This window comes from Diorhabda carinulata, chromosome X, assembly GCF_026250575.1.
Source record: "Diorhabda carinulata isolate Delta chromosome X, icDioCari1.1, whole genome shotgun sequence".
Classification (NCBI taxonomy): Eukaryota; Metazoa; Arthropoda; class Insecta; order Coleoptera; family Chrysomelidae; genus Diorhabda; species Diorhabda carinulata.
In genome coordinates this window covers 5,209,743-5,225,105 of record NC_079472.1, presented here as the reverse complement: position 1 = coordinate 5,225,105, position 15,363 = coordinate 5,209,743, and the positions used below count along the sequence as shown (strand labels likewise).

Sequence of the window (15,363 nt, the reverse complement as noted above, 5' to 3'; positions counted from 1 at the left end):
AAATTAAAAAAGGAAATAGCCTGAATCATTAAAAAAAATAACGAGCCAGAAATATTCTCTAGTGTTCTGGTGTTGTAAGATATAAAATTTTAAACATAAAGATGGACTTCCAGCTGCACCGTGGCTAGTTTAGAGATAACAGCGTATCAAACCAGATTTTGTTGGTTTTCTGAGAGAAAAACAATGCAAACTTAAATTGATATGAAAATGAGAGTTGCGCAAAAAATATTTATTCCATATAAACACTTTTCTGTCAAGTAACATGATTTTCAGTTTAAAAAATACTATTATATCAAAGTTGAGTTTGAGAGGTTGTTAAATAAGACTTGGTAAAAAGAGATAAAATACAAAATGTATGAAGAATCAGATCAATCTTGATGTATGTATGTAGTTCAGGGTGACATGTACACTGCGACCCAAAGGACCTATTGTGTCTCCTTGCTGTGGCACTGGTGATCTTCAGTGTTCATAGTTGAACCATTATTCCCAAACCTCTAGCTGTCAGAGATCTTTGTCTTTTCTCTCATACACTCCCAGGTGAACAGCTCTGGAGTTCCATAGTCTCTCACACTTCGAGATAATGAGGATAGAGGTTTTATGTCCTACATCACAGAATCTGCTAAACTTCTTTTTAGGTGTCCATTGAGGCGGCAGTGTCCCGACAGAACTCCTGTTAGTCTTTGTAGGTTTTTCTCCAGGAGTATTTTTACCTGGTTCAACCTCTGTAGGTTCTTTTAGTAACTGGTTTTACCTCTATTCACCTCTTTTCCTCTATTGTTTTGTAGCTAATACACCACAAAAGGATTCAGGTCCCATGAAGGGTTTATCCGTCCCTATTTTAGCGAGTCTGTCAGTTATTTAGTTTCCCTCTACTTCAGGGTTTCTCGGAATTCATTGGCGGGTAACTTTATTCTTCTTGCCTCTGTTGCCCAGGAATTCCCAAATCAGTTTGGATTTTTTATGGGTCAATTTTGATATTATGTATCTATTTTTTTTAAATTATTTTTCACAGTTCTAACTTGACTAAAGTATATTTTTTATTGATGAAATAAACCAAAAGTGTAATATGCAAAAAAAATTGTCAATAAAAGTCACACTTGGTCTAGTAAGACGATTATATGAGGAAGAAAGACTATTTGGTTTAATTTTTCTCCACAAAATAAACAAAATCTGTTTTGAAAAACTTATTTTCAAAATCGCTGCTGGAAAGCTCATTTAGTATAGTTTTTTTGTAATATGGCAACTCCAGACCACTAGAGAGGATCTCTAGTTTCAATTATTATTATTTTTAGTTGATTGATATCATTTTTTTATTCTTATGTTTATATACCGAGTATTGACTTTGGTTTCTGAAGATGATATGTATTGGAAAGTGTATTGTAGTGATGTGTTCAGTATGATCACTTGCATTATAAGTATTTTCAAAGTTTCATTTTTATATTAAAAGCCGTGATAGAAATAACCAAAAATTTATTGAAAAAGTAAAACTTTTACATATATAATAGTATAATCTTGGAAAAAACTGACATACATTGTTTAAATTCAAAACTTTGGACTTCCACCAGGCCATTGATCCAAACTATATACACAAAAAAAATAAAAATCAAAAATGTATAAAAAAATAGCAGATCAATGTTGATATCGTTACATCTACTTCGCGAATTATTCGTAAATATCCTAAGCTAAGTAATAAAAAGGGTAGAGCCTTAAAATATTTATCAATTCCATAACTATATTTACAAAAATATTTACATAGTATGGAGCAAAAAAAGAATAATATTTTTACATAAAAATAATAATGAATAGTTTGTATTACAAAAACTAGTTTAGTGACAATAAAAAATTGTTGAATTTAGTTATTAAATCGATCAACAATATTTACATACAAAGTAATACATGTATCATAAACCGGAGCTACTTGGGCATCCCGGGGCTACTACTTGGGCACATCTGTATTTTTTTTTGTTTTCTAGTTGATTCTCGTTTATTGAAGATACTCAAAATGCAGTTGAAGCCATTAGGGCCGGCATGTCTTTTAACCCTCGGGCAACTCTACAACAGAAGCTTCTCGGAAGAAATTGAGCCCAGTTGGTCACCCAAAAGTTGACGAAGAAGTGGCCTCCATTACGCATACTCTTGGAACTGTCGCCAATTGGGGATACCCATAAACTAAATACAATGTAATGGTACTAATAAGAAAATAGAAAAACAAGGAAAAAAATGTCATATTATTTAAAAATAATATTCCAGATGATTTTCTTAATAATCTTATTGTCAAGAACAATTTATCAGTACGACTGGCATAAACCAAGAGATTCCCCAACTTTTAAAGCAAAAGAGTCACCAATTCTGTTCAAGGAACACTCTAATGACATCGACAAACCTTTGTCTTTGTGTATCAGATCTAATATTATTTATTTTATGGTAACATGGGCATAGTCCTGATTTAAATGGAATTTATAAAGCATTTTATAAATGTTTCCAACTTGTGCACCCAAATCAATAGTTTTTTGCTCAACAATTATTTATATTTTAGACGAAGCCTTTTAGTAATTTCGGTATAACTAATTATTTTCAAGACATTCTGTGAAACACTTTTTGACTTATTCGAAAAAATGTATCAGAAAGTAGCCCTGGTTTACTAAAAATTACTTGAAATATTGTATTCCCACTTTATCAGATTCTTTCAAATATTATTTAGATTTATTTGACATATATTACTTTTGCACTTTAGTTTTTGGTCACTTCTTTTTACATAAAATATTCAACATCCCCAATATTTACATTAAATTAAAAAGAAAATAATAATAATAAAACATCAGTTTCAGTCACAACGTTAATCAAACATTGATATTATACTACTTTCTACCTAAGTTTGTCTATTATTTTTCATAAAATCAGAAAATATTAGTCATTTTTATTCTTGTGGAAAACTTTTTAAAATACGAAAAAAAAATGTATCTGATAATTTAAAATTAAAGCGTTCCGGAGCAAAGTGATCAAATTTTTTTTCATGCAAAATGATGTAGCATCGCAACATTTATTACCTTCTCGATTTAATGTTGTTCTTGTCCTGGTTCGTTATTACCTGTTGGTTAAGTAATTATTTCATTTCAAAATGAACTGCAAAGTATTTTCTCCTGATACTTAATACACACAATTACACTATCTGAAGAACTGTTTAAGTTTCTGAAGAAGGTTATCGAAACGCTCGTCCAATAGTGTAATTGTGAGTGATGGTGTAAACAGTGTATTCAGTACAAATATCAACAACGGTTCTAGAAATTCCAACTTAAGTTTCTCCTGAAGAATTTGAAAAAATTAAAAGAAATAGGAAGCGGGAGAGCGAGGCTCGTGTGAGTGGAAAGCCATACATGACTGATAAAACAAAAAAAAAAACAGACAAGGGAAGCGTTCACAAATCAACCAGGTTAGTGTTGATAGCAATTCATAATAAATTAAATTAAATACAGTTTGAGTTTTGTGTAACCTGATGGTACAGGAGCACTTAAGAGAACTTTCCTAGAAATTTTTGACATGAACCCACAAAAACTTACCACAATTGTAAACAAAAAGAGAGAATCGGTATTTCAAGACAATCGAAATGGTTTGGTGAGATTCAAATACACCTACAAGGACAGGTGTGATGTCCGAGAACATATTAATACTTTTCCACGAGATGAAAATCATTACATGCGTGGTAAGTCTCAGAAAGAGTTCCTTAGTCCTGATTTGAACGTTCATCACCTTTTTATTGCTTTCAAAGAAAAGTACCCCAACTCGGCAATCAACAAGTTCTACCGTTTGGTGTTCTTGTAGGGTTTTTCAAAATTATTCTTTCGGAGGAGTGTATGGAGTGATATAACTGTGCAGGTCAGTAAAAAAATCTTACGCTTTTATTCTTCTACATCTTTCTGGTAAGCCATGGCTGCTTTGATATGATCGAACCCAAATTCCTCATTTTCTACAGTAGATGCGTGTCACCAAAAAAGCCAAGGAATTGTTTATTATAAAACCAGCCTCAATGATAAGGTTCCATGGAGTTCTCTTAAAGACATGAATCCAGGAATGACAATAAACAAAATTCGACATGCTCTTTTTCCAGGCCTAGCAAAGGAAGAACCATTGTGTGAGGCTAAGAAAAAAGATCTGAAAGCGATGTTGGTATTTTTTATTAGAAGAAAATCGTAATTTTTTTTCAAAAATAATTCAAATAAAGTAAATGATTTTTTAAACAATACTGTTTGTGGACTTAATTTTTAGCTACTTTTTTAAATTAGAATTACAACTTGTATTCCTCTCACAAAAAAAATTTTTAATTTAAAAATGTCACTGTTTTATAATATATATAATAAGTTTTGTTCTTTTTAATAAAGATAAACTAGAAACTTGAGTTACTGACCAGTTTTTTTCATTTTCCCGTAACTTTGTATTTTGGCACTTAGATCACTTTGCCTCGGTACGTTACTTATTATCAGACAAGTATTCCCAAAATAGTGAACAAAACATACTAATTAAAAGAAATAAGAAAACTATTTAATCAAGCATTAAATTAATTCTTTGTCTTGATGAATATAGAGAAGGAAAGATTAATTAAAACTCAGACCATCACTATGGGTTATTGATTCTTGTATATTCTGTGTAGACTTTCGTGGATCATATTTGATCCAAAATCAGGGATTTATCTATTCTCTCCTCCCATCCCCTAGTGAAAATACAAAATTTGATTCCATTTAGAAACGAAAAATATTAATAAGACCTACAACGTTTTACAATTTTCAGTGTTGAGTTCGACTGCTCGTGGATGATGTTGGTCTAATCGAATCTGTTGTTACTGTGGACGTTCCTACTGTTGTTCCTTTACTTTTTGTTGTAGTTATAGAATTAGTAGAAGTAAATATTTTTCCTGCTATACCAATAGAACCGTTGCCTAAAATTTCGTAATTACCTGGTGTTGTTTCTACTAATGTTAACGTTGAAGTTGGTACAGACTAAAACAGAAGAACAAATAGTTCATATTTGATATACATAATTATATACTGTGAAATAATAGAAAACAAAAGTCTCTTTGAACTTTTGGAACAATCACTAGTCAACCAAGTTGAAGCTGTGATATTAGTCAAACAAAAACAAATAGACGCCATAGATTTAGGACTGCCCCTCCTAAGTAGAGGAGGATGAGCTTCAACCAAGTGAACTCTTTGTTTACAGAAGTGTTAATAGTAGCTTTTGATTATTTTTCTTTGGAAAACCAACTAAATTTTATTTCAAAAAGTTTTTTTTCAAACTGGTATCTCTATACATATATTATTAGTACAAAATAGTTTTGAAATCATCATTATTTAACATAGGTACTAGATAACCAGTAAAATCACTAGAAATAGCAATTGAAGCAAATTTTTAGATTCAACGTCATATTACTTGGTAGAACAGAATTGGCAAGTTGGCAATAGCCGGTGCCATTGAATGTTTGGAAAATATTATACTTAGTTGACTTCCATTGTTTTTTTAAAGTCATCAAGCATAGTTTTAAAACCACCACTCTTAGCCTCAGTTTTCTTTCTTATTACATCAATTCACAAGGGTTCCAGTTCTTCCTTGAAAAATTTTGACCACGAATTTGATTGTCATTTTGAGCGTTGATTAAACAAAATTTGGTTTGAAATACTGCTTTTTCAAACCCCCAAGAGTACAGTTGCAAGGATTTTTAATTCCAGTGTTTTTTTAGTCGATTGTTATTATTTATATATATAATCAAATTCCCTTCTATTCTTTAAGATGTAGGGCTACAATAATTTATATTCACAATATTTAATAACTGAATTGTATACAATGTTCGTACATTTTTTTTATTCATAGCAACTTCCTTTGCTTCGTTCCATATCGGCTTTTTATTCCTCAAAACTTTTCTTATCATGTCGTCCCATATTTCTTTTGGTCTTCCTCTGTTGCCCTTTGGATTGTCAAACTTTTTTCCTTGTCTTGAATTGCCCCAGCAGTTCAACGTCATTCTTTCAATGAATTCAGTTACTGGTATTACTTGCAGTTTTTCTCTTATACTATCATTTCTAATTCTACCCTTTCTTGTCACTTTTACTCTTCTACAATATTTCATCTCTGTAGGTTTACTTTTTTGCTGATTATGTAGAACCCACGATTCGCAGCCATATGGGCCTAAATATAGTTCAAAATGCTTCTATTTCGGTTTTTCTCGACCTCTTATTCCCATCTGTTTGTAGTTCAACCTCTAGATATTGCACTATATTTACTTGTCCTATTTCTTTGCCTTCCATATGTATGTATCGATTTTTTAGTTGTCTAGTGACAGTGTCAGGTTTCATTCGTGGCAATGGGGTAGAATAGATCAAAATTTGTGTTATTGAGATTGTAAGATTGACCCAATTGTACATATATATGCATTTTGTAACCCCCGTTGTTTATTGTCATTATCTTCGTTTTCTTTAATTTTCATCTAGTACTTCGTTCCATATACTATATTTGTTCTTAATTTAATCAATTATATACTGAACGCACTACGTTTGAGGATGATATCTCAGTTATCGAAACGTGCTTCAAGCAAGTATGAGAATATCCGTAGGTTCTAAATATTGGTAAACAGTAATAACAGTTTCATGGAAGTCCTTTTTGCTCTACAAAAGTTTTCTTGGCATTTATTAGTTCAAAAAGTACGTATTGCTGTTTTACCCCATTCTATAAATCGATTTAAATTTATATTTATTGTAACAACAAATTATATTACGTACCTTGACGTTCTTTTGTGGTGCGGCGGCCCTATTCATGTAAACCTTTGTTGGTTTAGTGATGAATCTCTGCAAAAACAAGTATAGTAGCAATAAAAAAACTTTGTTTCTCCTGTATACTTTTATAAACTACTATATAATAGTAGATTAGCAACGTTAATAAAACAATATCACATTTATACATGATTTATTGATAAAGTTGACATTTATAAACTTAACTAGAAATTGTCATTGTGCCATTTTTGTTGTATTTATAATGGGATGATTAAGCTCGAAATGTGAATCATGATTTATAAATGAATATCCAACATTACCAATTAAAAAATAATGAAATAATGTGATCTAAAAATTGTATGGTAAAATTTTAAATAAATGAAATAAATTATCTCATACTGGATTGTTGTTTAATTTAATAGTGATTTCTACGACTCTTAGTCTCAATTCGTTGGTGGGACTTTTAATGTTAGAATCCCAATCACTATAGGGGCTTATATTTATTAGAATTTACTTATAAAAGAATAACTGAGTAAATAGGCAGTCAAGAAATCGCTACACTGTAGAAAAATTAATAGATATGAATCAGCCAAAGGTAGACGTAATATGAGTAGTCATAGAAAAAGAAGTAATTTTAATGTATGACATAGGAGAATTACAATGAAGAAGGAGCATGCCAGTAGCCTCAAATGGAAATGATGAGATAACAAGTTCTAAATTTCCCATGAAGACAGATTATATGTTACATAAAACAAATCTCCTTTGTAGTGGCCTTTTCAATATTCAAGATTGGTGCCAAAAACTTCTTTTCGCAATTTGTTTATATTTGAAAGTTCAGGAGTCGGTACCGAATTCGATGTATATGGATGTGAATAGATAGAAAGACTTTCAGCCGCCAAAAAATTCAAGTATCAAAAGCGCCTCGTCACACAGCGTGATGTCATGTCATGGGTTTTTTGAGACAAATTTTATATTTGAGATCATAGCCATAGATCCAATTTTAATTTCCAGTAACAATCGTGGCAAAGTCAATCGTTGGTTTGAGGAAAAAGTCGAAGAACGTCCCGACCTACATTTAAATAGCTCATTCTGTAATGTATCTTTGGACTAACCAAAGATGGTTTACCATATTCGTTGTATTTAAACATCAAAACTAATGTGAAATGAAATATTTATTAAATAAAAAAATAAGTAGTTAAACGTGGTTTCAATAATCCCACGCGAACGAACGCTGTTTACAGACCGCTCTTAAAATACTGAAAAATCCTATTGTACGAAAGGTTATAATTATCTAGTACATCTAGTATGCTCATTAGAGTCACATCGATACAAAATAAAGTACATAATTTGATACCTTAATGGAACTCAAGTGTCCGAGTACACTCGGAATCAATCATCTATGATGCAAACATTTGTGCAAAATTTTTAAATTTAAATAACTTTAAAAAGGAAATTATTATGTCATACATTCCACTAGTAAACTATCTTCAAAGTTATCTCATTAAAGTGATTTTAGTAGCAGACTGACAAGCGAACATGTTCAAACATCAGGGCAAGATACATTTTAGTTGAAAGCGTAAGTAGTTACTGGTACAAAAATTTATTCATCGTACTTTTTGATTGAATCTCGAATATTATATAATTCTTAAACTGTTGAATATATGCTAACCAAAAAAAAGTATAGATGAGGGCTTTAGTCTTAAAAAAATATTTTAGGTAGAAAAAAATGGGAAGTGAAATTGTGTACCCAACATAATATTGTTGTGTGGCTGTTAAATTTGACATGGCTTGTACTCCTCTTTCATTAAAAACTTCCCCTAAGCATTGCCTGCACCTTTTACCCCAATTTGACGAAATAAAAGAGATTTTTAGGTATCATTTGTACATTTTTTATAGCAGTGTATATTTTTTATTTTAAATTACTATACTACTAAAATCTAAATCAAGATTCACAGTCAAATAAAATACTAAAGCCTAAAGCCTAATATTTATAATAACAAAAATCAAAAACTAATATTTCAATAATAAAATTCAACAGCTTGAGCATTCGAAAGGATGTTCACATCGCATAAGAACAAAACTCACCCCCACTCCTGGTTTGGGTGGTCCTGAAGGCCGAAGAACAATCGGTTGTGGACCGGTTCTTGCCGGAGGTATAGCCCCCGTACCAGTTGTTTTTTCTATACTTTGCGTACATTTTCCGGCGTGTTGGGGCCAATGTTTTTGTTGACATGGGTAATCACAGTAACTGGTGTTCCAGCAGCAGTAAAATTGTGCCTCTTTAGGACAATTGGCGCACCTAATAATAAAAAAAAGCATTACAAAACCATGATTTAGTATATACCAAATATTTTGAAAGTATCTTCTTTACTTACCACTGTTTAGATTTCGCAGCCTCTACCCTACGTATCGTTTCAGCTTCACAAGATGCCCTTGTCTCATCTATGATTTTCGTTCTCTCTTCTATAATACTTCTCTGTACATCCTTAAGTATGCTACACATATTTTTCCTGATTTCTGCCATTTCCACGCTATGTCGATGCTTAATAGTTTCTATTTCCAATTTCAAACTGAGTATTGTTGCTTCTGGATTGTTGGTTTTAGCTAAATCTCCTAGGGATTCTATTAACATACCCCTGAAGTAATCTGTCATCTGAAAAATACACCATATAGAGCAAGAGCCAACCGTAAAAAGACCTAGCCCATAAGCATTGTGCATCAATGTGGCAAAATGCTACAGAAGCAGATTGTATCCGATTTTCACCAGAGTAATGTGGATCGATAATAAATAATAATAAAATTGAACCTCTAACGGTTGAGGACATTGTTTTAGTGGAGTTGGATGAAGTTGAAAATGATGACATTAATGATGATATCGATGATCGTAATTATGATCAGAATGACGATGATGATATTGGAAATGATGATTGTAATGTATTGTGCTGAACAATATTCTGTACCTTAAAATGAATAAAATGGCACTTAATTTTATTTTAATATATTAATGTTCAATTTGGCCTAAGTTTGAAGGTGTTACTGCGTAGGTACAGTTTGTATAAACAAAAAAAAATAATTAAACAATCCGTGCCAAGTTGTTAACACCTGATTTACCAAGACACTAAGTGAGTTTCTTAGTGGTCACAGGTAATAGTGAAAGAAAAAATATATTTCAACCTTTAGTCTAAGTACTATGAATGTGATTGTTAATAAAAACGGTTCCAGAAATTTCACTTTAATAAATTCATACAATTTATATTAAATATATGAAAAACTTACCCTATGAGCTATAGAATTAATCCTTGATGTAACGTCCCCAGCTGTACTCGGAATGCCTTCTTCAAAATGTTGACTGATTATACCAGGAGGTCTAGGTTTCAATCTTGGTGGCGGCATAAGTAATAAATCGCTCACAGCCTTACTTACACTTTCAGGTATTAAGCCGTTCAGTACGGAAAATTCTTCATCTCGATGAGACTCGTTCGATATTGTATTAGATGAAGTAGGATTGTCACTAGATGTAGAAATGACTTCACTAGTTGACGTAGACTGAGTCACTGGTTCAGTTATTTCTGTAACTTGTTGCTGTGAGGTTTTCGTTGTAGTTGGCTACAAATCAAATCAATGATTTACTGTTGATCAAAGAAAAGTGGAGGTAAGTTCTTTATTATTACAATATCGTTTATTGATAAACAACTATTTGATCAGTATTCCACCCTTGATATACTACCCTTTAAAATGGGAATTTTACTAAATAAAATATGTGAAAAATTCAAAAATGTTTTAATTTAATTGAATCTTCAACTGAAATAAAAAACTTTTATGTTATTTAAAAAAATACCTGTTGATTAACGAAGTCATTTAAACTGTTGATGGCAGGTGGTGAAGGGCTTTCTGATCCTTCATCATTATGTGGTATATAATTTTGGGACGTTTTCAGATTTGGAACTGTCTTGGCGACTGTTTGAGTTTGATGCAACGGAGGACATGCTGTCAAAGCTGGAGTTGGAGTTACCTGTATAAAATTAACATATAAAATAAGAAAGCAAGGTTGAAAATGAAATAGTATGAAAACATGAGATAATAATATATACATTAGAGTAAAGCAGACCAAAAGTAAAAGAGAGTGAAGCCATTGAAAAAATGATGTGCGCAAAATATGTAAAAGGAAATAAATATCTGGAATCATCATCAAGCTTTTAAACTATGAGACAAAAAAAGAAAAACATACATTTTGGCCTGGAGTTCAAGAAGAAATGTAGAAAAAAATACACGATGGGAAGATATTGACTTGGTGAAGTGTAACTATATTCAAACGTCAAGAGATGCACACTATACTACTATGAAGTGAGTCAAATTGAACATCAGAAACTATTGGTAATATTTTTCTGCACCAAGAGTTTTCTGAGGAGTTCGTGACAGTTAAAATATGTTCAGTTGTATATGATTTCCAGTTATACCATATCTAAAACATCATATGTCTAAAGGGTTCCAGTTTTCACAAAAGAAAATATGCCAAATAAATTTGTTGAAAAAAATTTGGTTAGGTTGGGAAAAAATTTGGGGAGTGTAATTGAAACCTTGAAAAAATTAAAATTTCCAAGTGGTTATTAGGAATATCTGAATTATTTATCAATAGATTTTTTTTGTAAAGATCGGTAAAAAACAAATCGATATTTAATTTGGTAATTTTTGAAAAATTTGACATGGTTACTGAAAGTCAGTAAAACTTTCTTTCATGATACAATTTATTGAAAAGTAAAACAAAATAGAGAGTGGACAATTCTACTGATTTCTGATGCATTCGAATGAAATGAAAAATGAAAACTGTCAAAATTATCAAAACAAAATAACCATTCTTGAAGTAGGCGCCAATTTTCGAGCTCCCAGTATGATTTTTTTAACAAAGATTTAAAAAACTTAAGATGTTTTTCCAGTAAATTGAAGTAATTTTTGTTCTGACTTTCTTTGTTGTAAATTTAAGCTCGAGCCCTTAAGACATATGATGGTTCAGATATGTTGAAGTTATATTAAAATTCATCATAAATTCTAAAAATACAAAAAACTGTGTATTTAATTAATAAAAAATTCCACATTCATTTTTTCGGTATAACCGGACATCATAGACGACTGAAAGCATTTCTGAAAACTCCTTTATACAGATTTTCAGAAAAATATTAGTAATTTTTAGAATAAATGTCTATTCAGTTCATTGTAGCACATTTTGGTCCAAACTTCAAGACGAAGAGTTTCTAAAAAAAAAATAACTCATAACTTTCAAAACTCTTACCAACAAATAGTTAGAAACAACTCAATAGACTATTAGACTGAATTTACAGGGGATTAATAACGATAAGCTACTTACCGTACTCAAAATGGGCGCGCAATAGTTACTTGGCATTATAATAACGTGACCCATAGCCATGCTTTGATGAGGAATAGTTATAGTCGAATCAGCTACTTTCTGATTATGTATCAGATTGAGGGACGGCTGCGTTACCAATGGAAGAGAAGTAGGCGGAACTATACTCGGGGCAGGTGAATCTATTACCTGTGATGATCCAGAACCGGATGGTAAAGTACTTGTAATAATAGGAGTTACAACCGATGTTGTATTGACATCAGTAGTTCTTACTGAAGGATTCATAATAGTAAGTGTGGGTTTTTCGATAGTTGTAGTTGCAGATTTTGCATTGTTGGAAGTTATATATTTCTGAGATTGTCCGTCTCTTCGCAATAAAGATACTTCTTTTCTAAGTACCAGTTGTCTTTGAGACCCCTTAAAATAGCATGGCGATGGAAACGTTTTTCTGGCTCTTTGCTTATTGGCAGGAACGCTGTGGAGTTTAGCGAACGATTTGACGTATATCTCCCCTTCTTGAGCGGGGGGATTGGTGCTACTTCTTCTTCGTTCTGGTTTTTTGGGAGGAACTCTTCCGTTACCATGCGTGGCACTATAGTTTACAGCAACGTCATCTATGATTCTAGTTAAATTATCAACCACTTTGAATCTAAAAATATACATACATTAAAATTAGTTACATAAGTAATTCCATCTACAAGTATTTCCTCAGTCCTGACTATTTTTGCAGAATGAGTAGAGGTAATAGCAGGTCTGGCTCCTATAGAGCTGCAAGGTGGCAAGTGAAATAGGACACCAATAGACAATCCGATTGCTTCTTAATACAAGCACTTAGAGGCCATGGATGTTTTCGTCAGCACCTATATAACAGGCGGAGATCGGACATTTCTAAATGGAGAGGAGGGCAATGCCGGACATACACTTTTCCTCAGTTCCAGATGGGAAGAAGTAAGAAACTTGTGAACCCAGAAATGTGGAAGAAGTCAACATGATGGAATGCTTTTTTGGATTAGATAAGTCCTGGAAATATATTTATGAAGCGGTTCGGGCTATAATAGATAGTAAATCATAATGAAAGATAGCCTTTGCGATGAAGTAACGCGAGAGCAGATACCATTGCAAAGTGCGAAAGTTCAGAGAGGTTTTAGTCTGTGAGAATTCTAAACTACTATATAATGAGTGTTTAGGTTGTTTATCTGTATAGAGTCATTTTGTAAATATTGATAAAGCGTTTCATAGTTGGACGATATCGAGAATGAAAAAATCGGAGATACAGGGCAAGCCCTAAAATAAGTAGAAGAATAAGAAACTCGAATCGCGAGCAGTAGAGTGTATTGAAAATAAAAATTATTTGGTAGAAAAGTATGTAAATAAATTAAAGGTGAAAAACTAGTGTGTGTAATTGAAGTTATGCACCCATTAGGATGAGTAAATAAAGAAAACATTCAATCACAAAACACGGTGTTATATCATGATATTCCAATACAGACAATTTGAAGATGTATGTACCAAAAAGACGTGTGAAAAATCATATTAACGACTTACTAGTAGTTCAACAACTTGTTATCGAGTAATCTATGTGCCTGTATAATTTAGTACAGCATATTAAATAAATTTACTAACCGTTCTCGTTTTTCTTCAGCTTTAGATCTCGTTCTGATTTCGTTTTTCTCTTTCTTTTCCAATTCCACCGTTTTCTCGTGTATATTTAACGCCGATAAATATTTTCTTTTTTCTTCCATATTGTATGTATCGTCTATCATTTCATAATCGCTTTCCGGTTCGCTTTTTATATCTTCTGGAGCTATTTCTGTTTCTCCAGTTTCACTAACAGGCGCAGATTGATATTCCATTATTTTTTTGTCTATTTGCTTTTCTACATTCGATAATTTATCTTCTTCATCTTTCCTGTTCAGTATACTTTCAATTGATACAATTTTTACTAATTTGGCTGGGCTTTGTTGTTCATCTGATGGTAATTTTCTCTTTTTTGTTTCCTTTGTTCCAGAATTGTTATCTGGTACTTCACCTATGCTTACCATAGTTTTGTTTTTCTCTTTTAATGTTATATCTTTTAATGATGAATGTATTACATCAAAAATATTTTGTTTGTCAACTTGTATGGATGTTCTAGTATCCTCTTCTTCATCTTCTTCGTCCGATTCGTACTCCTCTATTATATTTATTACATTTTGATTTGAAGTATTTGAGGATCCTTTTTTATCTGATGTTTTGTCGGTTTTTCCTGGAAGATTTTTCACCAATATAACTTCAGATGTGTCTTGTTTTTCAGTATTTATTATCTTTTTTGTAATCAATTCTTCAACAATGTCTTGTTTTTCTGGTAGGTTCTCTTCTTTTTCAGAACTGGAAGGTTTCACTGATAAAACTGAATCCATATGATCATACAATTTCTCGTTAACTCTTTTCTCATCCAATATAACTTTTGTTGTGTTGTTTACATTTTGTTGCTTACTTGAATCTTTTATATTTTCAGTAGAATCAATCTCCATGTCTTCTACTTCAACAGTGTTTACTTTGTCTTCATGGTTTTTGTTACTAATTGATACATCTACTTCTTGTTTAGAATCGGTATTACATTTTTCTTTGACTGTCATAAATTCTTTGATTGAAGGTTGAATAATTTTTAAATTTTTTTGTTTTTCGTCCACTAAATCTATCAAATCATACGAATTATCAGCATTTTTTTCCTTCATAGAGGAATTTATATCACCGTTTAAATCAACTTTTTCACTATTACTGGTGGAAGGCTGGGAAATATTTACAGGACTATCAAGTTCTGTAATTTTTGACTTAACTTCTTCAATTTTTTTAACGTCAGTCAAACGTTTAATCAGTTGATCTGAGATTTTCAGTTTATTAGGTGATATGGAAAACTCGGCGTTATTTATATCGACTTGTATAGGTTTCTTCTTTATTTCAATACCACATTCGCTTTCCGACCTCGAACTTTCACCATTCGGAGGACTCATATTCTCCAAGATACTTACACAACCTAAATCGTCATTACCCAAGGTGATTTCCATGTTTTCTGATATATTTACTCGGTTTATTTTATCAGAAATATTCGATATACGACTCGAATCACTTTTGACGCTTTGATCGCTATTTCGACGAGTTTTTGTTATCGGTAATGCCTCTTCAGAAAGATGATTTTCAGATGGACGACGTGGCAACATCTTTAATTTACCTAAAGAGAATTGAAACAATAAGTCACAAATTTGGTAA

General features: G+C 31.9%; 1 protein-coding gene across 9 annotated transcripts in view; it reads right to left on the bottom strand.

Moving 5' to 3' along the window:
- Positions 1–1,453: 1,453 nt before the first annotated feature.
- Positions 1,454–15,363, bottom strand: part of LOC130901213 (MYND-type zinc finger-containing chromatin reader ZMYND8) — a 28,686-nt gene continuing 14,776 nt past the window's right edge. For 5 of the 9 annotated variants that reach the window (XM_057812413.1, XM_057812417.1, XM_057812415.1 and 2 more), the window contains 8 exons: positions 13,738–15,325; positions 12,118–12,763; positions 10,594–10,767; positions 10,032–10,361; positions 9,131–9,408; positions 8,841–9,054; positions 6,765–6,830; positions 1,454–4,991 (listed from right to left, as the gene is read on the bottom strand). In XM_057812413.1, coding sequence (XP_057668396.1) covers positions 4,779–4,991; positions 6,765–6,830; positions 8,841–9,054; positions 9,131–9,408; positions 10,032–10,361; positions 10,594–10,767; positions 12,118–12,763; positions 13,738–15,325 — 3,509 coding nt within the window. In that variant the 3' untranslated portion in view covers positions 1,454–4,778. The remainder of the gene's footprint in view (positions 4,992–6,764; positions 6,831–8,840; positions 9,055–9,130; positions 9,409–10,031; positions 10,362–10,593; positions 10,768–12,117; positions 12,764–13,737; positions 15,326–15,363) is intronic. The other 4 variants (XM_057812412.1, XM_057812411.1, XM_057812414.1 and 1 more) reach the window with 4 other exon arrangements.